Raw genomic sequence first — 8346 nt, 5'->3', positions numbered from 1 at the left:
AGTCACATAGATATAATGCCTGTCCTTCTTCCTACAAATAACACAAATATACCAAGAAATGAATGCATAAGTGATAAAAGATGAAGGGTTGAGCAAGGTAAGTAGGCCAAATGAGCCCAAATTGTTACCAAAAATTGGGGCTCATCACTAGGCCACACTAGCCCTTAACATGGTTGGATTTTTACTCTTGAAATTTCTAACCAATAACCTTTTTACCAAAGAATACCTTTACAAAACACCTTGTCATCCTCTATATTATGCCTTATAAATATAAAAAAACTAGAATTATTAAACAAATAAATATTTAAAAAATAATTTTATTTACATCCTTACATGGAAATAAAGTTAAAAAATAAAAATTATATAAATCAAATATTACTATTAACAGTTAAAAGAGCAAAGTAGTCTTTGCTTCGGGGAGAACTAATGAGGAGATGTGGAATTATTATAGAAATAGTATTAGCAAGGCCTTGTCAACTACTCGGGAAGCGAGGTTTGCTATGGTGAGAAGTAATAAGGAGATGTGGAATTATTATAGAAATAGTAATTGGCATGGCCAACTACTCCGAAAAGAGGTTTGATGCAGATGGGATGCAAGCATTGTCAACTACTCTCGAAAAGAGGGCCTACTCTCGAAAAGAGGGCCATGTGGAAGGCAGGGGATGGGAGGACTTGTTACATCTCTAAGTACTTTGAAAACAACGGTTGTGGTGTCCCCAAGGATCATGTTATAGATATATACGAATGGAGAGTCACATATGAAGCTAGAGGTGCAATAACGAGATCAAGCTACTTTGAAAACAACGGTTGTGGTGTCCCCAAGGATCATGTTATAGATATATACGAATGGAGAGTCACAGATGAAGCTAGAGGTGCAATAACGAGATCAAGCTACCATCAACGAGTTCAAGGACGCAGGTTCATTTTTCCTTGGTATAGCTTTACTTTGAGTTTTTATTTATTTATTTTTGTGAGTAGATGGATTTTTGTAAATCCAAATTATGTTAAACTTCAAAATTTTAGGTGTTTTAGATGTTTTTGATGTTGCAGAATCTATTTCCACTATAAAAAACAAGATTCAAAAACTGTCTTTACAAGATTTTTTGAAATTTTTTTACCTAAATTCCGGCCACTTTTGACTGTCCAAGCGATTCCTCTGCTTTGGTAAACGACTCCCACAGATGAAGCCAGAGGTGCAATAACGAGATCAAGCTACCATCAACGAGTTCAAGTTACTGGAGCCTCGAGGGCAAAAAGGAGGACGCAGGTTCATTTTTCCTTGGTATAGCTTTACTTTGTGTTTCTTTTCTTTTGATTTCTGTGAGTAGATGGACATCTTCAATATACTCACAAGGTTACGTATTTGGTTGACCGAGATTTCATGCAAAGAAATGTGATTACCAGAAAGTAGATAGTGAAAAAAAACTACTAGCAACCTATAAATACATATGTAAAAGTTGATTGAAAAAAAAGGACAACTGAAGAAATATTTTGATATAAATTTTCCATGAAGTATTTGATATTTCCTCTTTAATTTTTTTCACACATGGATTTATCGTCTTTCCTGCCTGAAAACCGTTTTATCCTCTATTCTAAGCATTGTGAGATTTTTTTTTTAATATCATTTAAAAGGGTAAATTTATAATTATGAAATATTTAATTATATATTATCTTTATAACTAATATGGGATTAAAAATAAAATTTTATAAGAATGGAGATTTGAAGTATTGAAAGAGTTTAGAATAGCAAGGTATTGAAGAATTAGAAAACTAAGATCCATGAACAAATTTATAAATAGAATCATTAAGCAATATGTTTTTCTCTGGGCTATTTCCAGATATTAACGAGATATATTATTAGCTATTGTGTTTATAATTTTCTATGTTGTGATAATTTATTATTGTGTTTATAATTTTCTATGTTGTGATAATTTATTATCTTTTTTCCTAGTTTTCTTTATGTTTGTAGACATACACAACATAATTTGTAGGTTATTCTCATTCTTATAATGATTTTTCTTACTTATTTTTTACATTATTAGAAAATTAATATGAAAGAGGTTATTTCTTAGTCACTTACAAATTATTCTTAATTTTTCAAAAGTGTCTTGGTTTTACACAAGTAATTATTACACTATTATCTTAGTTATTCATGTTTAATCTTTGTTTCATGTCACTTTTTTAATAGCTCTTAGTAAGAACTAGATAGTTTTAGAGCAATAGAGCGATGTCTTATGGGCCTTTTCATTGGGCGGCTATCAAGTTCATAAGAGTTATTTTGCCAGGTCATTATTAGGTTACAATCTTGTGTTCTTTTGATATATGTCAATTAAGGTTGGCAAGGTATAGGTAATCTCACTAGTTGGCAAGGTATAGGTAATCTCACTCTTACTTATAGATGGATGATATAATTCCAAATAATTTTAACCCAATGAAATAACTTGGTTAAATGCTTTGGTTTTAATGTAAGTCTTGGGATTCACTCTCAAAGTTGATTGTCTCGGTAACATGCTTCACTCATGTCTCTATTAAAGTGGGTACCATAATCAATGCTAATGAAATCAAACAAAGTAAAATGCCAAAATTGCCACTACATACATATACACATATATTAAAAAAACTAAATACCCTTTATTAATTTTATTAAAATTTTAGATTTTTGATGGTGGAATTTTGAAAATATTTTGAAATCTAAGGCATCAGATAAATTATTTGTCATCGAAGTATTCTCAATAATTCCATTGAGTGACATTCTATCACTATGTAACCTAGAGGCATGTACTCTGGACCAACTCTGCGTAAGGCTATTGGGACCTATAGGAACCGGTTGTTATAAAGAGCGTCCTCTCTGTTTACATAGAAATCACTCTTGCAATCTTATTTCAGATTGCTCTTGAATTCACCTCCCTTTTCTACATTTCCGTGTAGGATTTGCCACGACGAAGGAGAACATGGAAGGAGCCGCGATGTGTAATGACACAAACTTGGACGCACCGCTGCCTCTTATAGGTCTCTACATAACAGGAGCATGCGCGATCTGCATAGTAGCAATGGGAATCGACACCATGAGAGGCCTTGTATATAAGAAACCCTGGTTTCCCTGCAAATTCTTCTCCTTCAACGCAATAACGCTGGCCCTGCTATCAGTGGCCTGCAAGCTTCCTATGGATCTGTCGACCCGAATGCCGGCACCCCAAGATCAGTTATCCAAACTTAGCGGTACCGTTTTCATATGCGTCAGTATGTACTTCTTCATGCCATCGTTGGGAGGGTTGAAGAATGAAGAGATTGTTGCAAACATGCTGGCTGTCTTCATCTTCGTCATTACGGTGGTGGTCAATATAAGTATCCAGTTGAGTACTGGATTAATCTACAAGTTCAGGGCCGAGAACGTGGTGGTGTTGGTGTGTATGTTGCTTCTGCTAGGCCTCATGTGCTTCTCGGCTGTTGCAAAGGTGGCCGCCACTAAGATATTGGAAGAACAGTACGAGGATAGAGATCAGCACAAAAAGATAGTGGGGGAGGTGGACATGGAGTATTTAAAGAGGGTTATTCCCGAAAAATGGCCGATGGCTTATACGAGCAATCCAGAGTATGTTTTGGCTCGCTCTTCGTTGTCTATGGGAGCTGGGGTTTTGACTTGTGTTTGTGTTCTACTTCTCTTAGAGGCTGAGATTCGGTCTTTGTTCACGGATTTTTGCACTGGACAGTCTAGTTATCAGTGGGCTATTTGGCCTGTGTTGATCTCTCAGACGCTTGCAGTCCTTGTGGGGAGTGTTGCGCCAGCCTTAAGATGGCTTAATGCCGCCAGGATGGTGACCAAAGACGCTGGCCAACGACAGATTTCTGTGGAGAGATTGCGGGTAAAGGAATTGAAGGATTGGAAGGAGAATCCACTTTGTCCCTATTTCAGGAAGCCATGCTCGAAAAAAATAGCCTACGTGGTTAGAAACATGATGTTAGACATATGCATATTGTTGCAGAAGGCTTTTGTTCAGTCGAGCAACGCTCTCTGCCTTGCCTCTGCTCGGTTGGTAATGTTATCTACGGGCACTATCTCTTGTAATGTTCCCGGAATCTTTACCAATGACCATGTATTGCATCTACCACGAGAGAAGTTGATATTCGACGCCGCTCGCGAGGACATGGAGCAACGGATGCATAAGGGAATGGAGGAGAAATGTGATTTATTGGTGACACTTCTGGGCAAGTCCACTGAGTCTCAAGGATTCAGGAACATGTGTTTGTTTTCCGAGAGTAAAGTTCCACCCATTCCTAACTCGTCCTCTGATGTCCCTCCCAATTGTTGGACTCTGCCTGCTGTGACCCTCATTGCAATTGCCGTTTCCCTCTCTAGGTTCAAACTCAAAGAAGATCGGATTAAAAAGATGGTAGATGGTTTATCAGAGGGCCTGGAAATGATGAAGTTTGTGGAGAAACGTTGGCGCAAGATGCAGTTGAGGGACGCGAGGAAAGCGGGTGAGATTGTGTGGTCGACTAGAGAAATCAACAACAAGTGGTTGGACTGTGACCTTCAGAATCTGCCCATCGATAAAGACCACCCTACATTGACCCCGCATATGCAAATAGTTAAGCACCTCGCGGATATCGGACAAAAGCGGGTGGCCGAAGAATTAGACTCATCTGACCATTGGTCTCCAAAGGCTCTGGCAGGAAACAACCTGTACAGAATCAGCACGACAATTCTTAATGAGTTCACCAGATCTGAAACAGTGGACGATACAGTGGACGATCTGCTTGATTGGATGGAGAAAATTCTGGCAGACATTGTGGGTAAATGTCTTTCGAGGCTTCCCAATGCCATATTTATCGAATATGTTATTGCATGCCAAGATGCGAGCGAAACACACATGAGAAATGCGGTTCGCTTTATGTGCAAAGCCGATCATTTGTTCGCATCTCTTCATTGGTCTCAACCTCAAGATCAAGTTAAACCGCATACTGTGGATAACTCGCATCCTTTGGAATTTACTTGTCAAGGATTCCCTGGATTCCCTTGTAAGCATGCCCATAACGAATTTTCAACATTTCCATAGACGTCTTTTAAACTCTCTATATCGATAGCGAGGGTGACTGCAGGAATATTGGGCACCGAAGTTTAGTCATGGTTAATTGCACGAATTCCAAACGTGGACATCGTGTCCTTTGGGTATTCGTTAATTAGCTTTGTTGTCTGGTCTAGGTTTAGGTTTGCTTAGGTGTTTTAATATGGAGAAGTATATGTTTGTATGTAAGCTGCAATTATCAAAATTGTTGTTAGTTATTTTATATTCTGGTCTAGGTTTAGGTTTGCTCAGATGTTTTAATATGGAGAAGTATATGTTTGTATATAATCTGCAATTATCAAAATTGTTGTTAGGTTAGGAGGTATTTTATAATCTGGTCTAGGTTTATGTTTGATTAGGTGTTTTAATATGGAGAAGTATCTGTTTTAATATGGAGAAGTATATGTTTGTATCTAAGCTGCAATTATCAAAATTGTTGTTAGGTTACGAGGTATTTTATATTTTGGTAAATTATGTTATGTAATGTAATGTTGATTTGGTCAAATTAATTAGATCATAATTTAGTTAAGATAAGTTTGATTTAGTGATTTGATGGGTTCATAGGTCTATGATATTTGTTAGGATGAAGACTTATATAAAGGGATGATGCTTTACAAATTTAAGATATTTGTTATGATGAATCCTATTTAAAGACTTGAGGAAATGCATTATAGAATTTACAAATCTAAGATATTTGTTATGATGAATCCTATTTAAAGGCTTGAGGAAATTTCTTATAGAATTCAATAGTATGAGTTAGATTCATATTAACCAAATCTAAGTTATTTGTTATGATGAATCATATTTAAAGACTTGAGGAAATTCATTATAGAATTCAATAGTACTAGGTTAGATTCATATTAACTCCTGACTTATATATGGATTGGTATTAGGCTAAATATTCAATAAAACATTTTTATTATATAAATAATTTTTATCTTCAATTTTTTTTAGAATATTTGAGTGAATAATATTTAATAAAGATAAACTTTTTAGAAACTGCTTAATTTACATTCTATATATTTAATAATAAATTTATTTACTTTTCAATACAATATTATTTTTTTTATCCGAGAAAAAAAAAAATAACGAGGAATAAAATTACATTTTATAGACACACTATGTGTATGCAGTCCCAATTGAAAACCTGACTGATACAAAAAGCAATCATCTAACAAGGAAGGTTCAAGGTATGAAACCCTAGGGTCAATAAGCCCCAAACCACAGACCAAAGAGAATCAAAATAAATTGGGCATGCAAGCCCGTCCAAATATAGCAGCAAGAAATTCAGACCCACAAAAAGCCCAAAGAGGGGGAAATATATGACACAAAAAAACCGCCCAACATTGGATGCATCAGAAAAGACTAAGGCAAAAACCCATGCCACTAAAAAACAACTAAAAGTGAGTAGAAAGACTCAAAAAAGAGGAAAATTTACAAAATATGAGCACAAGTTGCCTAGCTAACTCAAAAGAAGACCCAAAAATAGTCTTTATAGAAAACAAAAGTTGGGCCACCAAACCCAAGGAGAAAAATGCGTTGAAATCCATGTAGTGAGTTGTGAAGATGACACTAGAGAAAGCATGGAATGTGGCAAGAAGAGGTTGAGATGAGGCACTTTTATAACACTAGAGTAGAACCCAAGTCAAAGACATAAGGCAATGATGCTAGTGAAAATACTCTACAGAGAGGAAGACCACCCAAATAACCAAAATCTGCCACAAAAAAAGCCCCTCCAAGTGACAACTACAAAACCCAGGTTAGAAAAAGCATGACGAAGATAACCAAGTAGAAGATGGTTGCCTGACCCTCTACCCCCTCGACTCTTCCACCATGAACCAAGCAACATCATGAACTAGTTAAGTCAAAAAAACATATCCCATAGCAAACCATGGAATTCATCTAGCATGTTGTGAAAATGGCATAAGAAACCAGGAACAACACTTGCAAGGATAGAGTGACGCAACAAAAATGGGAAAGGGAGACATGAACCTAGGTGAAGACAACTAGGGTTAATCGCCCTAACCCCTCTCCCTCAACCCCCTCCTTGCATCCTACCTTTCAAATACAAAACTTATAATATAACATTTGTAATATAATTCATTCATATTATCATAGTGTAGCTTTATATGTTTGGACATTCTTAATTGGAGATGTTGGGATGGTTGTTTTAAATTCATAATTGATCCGTAAATTGTTGTGGATATTCCACTGGAGAGTTCCTCACAACAAATATATTAACTATATATTAAAATATTGAAATTTTACACTATTACAATTTTATTAAAATTCTAGATTTGTAGATTTAACTTTAATTAATGCATGCATGCGAATGGAAATTATGCAGAAAAGTAGACAATGACTAAATAAGCTCACACACACATAAGACACAAGATATGCTCTCTAGGAAACCCTTTCGGGAGAAAACCCAGCTGGAAGGTGAGGTCGCTTCGCTCTCTTTCTCTGTCTAGAAATATGGCTGCAGGTACAAAAAAAAGCAGATCCTCTTTGTGTGCTCTACCTCTTACCTCTCTTAGCTATCTTTGCTCAGCTATGGAACAAAATGCTCTCGAAAAAAACGAATGCCTCTTCCTCCTAGTGGTCTGATTATAACACATCTCAATAGTCTAATAGTGGTTAATTTTGACTATATCAATTCTTAACTAGAGTTACAATATAGACTCTTCTAGAGTATTTTACATCATAATTTGTGGCTAGCCCCCTTTCCATCAATAATGGGGGTTGACGTGGCATCCTCCAAAACTATAGGCGTGAAAGCAAGAGGGTCAACTTCTAAGTGGCATAACTTTTGCATATGGACTTTTTTATGCACTTCTTGCATCATTAGAAAGATCTATGTGTCTATAACAACATGAAATGGTGCGGCGCTAAAGCAACAAAATTTTACGCCCTAAAGAAGTTGTTTGGTGCCTCAAAACACTCTTAGAAGGTTTCAGACCCCATTTTTCCAAATTGGGTCCCGTCGATAAAAACAATCATGTGTGTTGATTCCTCCAATTTTTCCACTCCAAATGCTTAGAGATGGATGAAAAAAAATATAATGATCCAATCCGGATCATACCTCCCCATTTTGGGAGGATTTTGGTCTCCAAAAGCTTCTATTGAATGAGGCAAGGAAAATTTTCCTCCACCTTGTCTCTGGTGTACCATTTAGTTTTGCTTGGAAGTTGTCCCTTCAACCCAATTTGCCTAAGGTCATGTTGCCCCTGTATTGTAGTTTTGGACCTCTTTTGCAAAACTATATTTTCTGTCAACTCTT

The 8346-nt window shown here is 36.3% G+C and overlaps 1 protein-coding gene across 4 annotated transcripts; it reads left to right on the top strand.

Moving 5' to 3' along the window:
- Nucleotides 1-780: 780 nt before the first annotated feature.
- Nucleotides 781-5398, top strand: LOC149258296 (uncharacterized). 4 transcript variants are annotated; one of them, XM_089371193.1, is made up of 3 exons: nucleotides 781-933; nucleotides 1182-1267; nucleotides 2929-5398. In XM_089371193.1, the coding sequence occupies exon 3, from the start codon at nucleotides 2952-2954 to the stop codon at nucleotides 5055-5057; it is 2106 nt and encodes a 701-aa protein (XP_089227319.1). In that variant the 5' UTR covers nucleotides 781-933; nucleotides 1182-1267; nucleotides 2929-2951; the 3' UTR covers nucleotides 5058-5398. The 4 variants fall into 4 exon arrangements, with proteins under 4 accessions (XP_089227319.1, XP_089227311.1, XP_089227314.1 ...); XM_089371185.1 differs by having other exon boundaries at nucleotides 1182-1282; XM_089371188.1 differs by having other exon boundaries at nucleotides 1149-1267.
- The last annotated feature ends 2948 nt before the right edge of the window (nucleotides 5399-8346 follow it).

This window comes from Pinus tabuliformis, chromosome 6 (assembly GCF_031772625.1).
Source record: "Pinus tabuliformis cultivar Carrire ecotype Pingquan chromosome 6, CPIR1, whole genome shotgun sequence".
In the NCBI taxonomy this organism is placed as follows: Eukaryota; Viridiplantae; Streptophyta; class Pinopsida; order Pinales; family Pinaceae; genus Pinus; species Pinus tabuliformis.
Note: the sequence above shows the minus strand (reverse complement) of the source record. Positions and strands in the feature narration are given on the sequence as shown.

Bases quoted from the DNA above. Each gene is read 5' to 3' on its own strand.
- LOC149258296 (XM_089371193.1), top strand. From the start codon at position 2,952: ATGGAAGGAGCCGCGATGTGTAATGACACAAACTTGGACGCACCGCTG.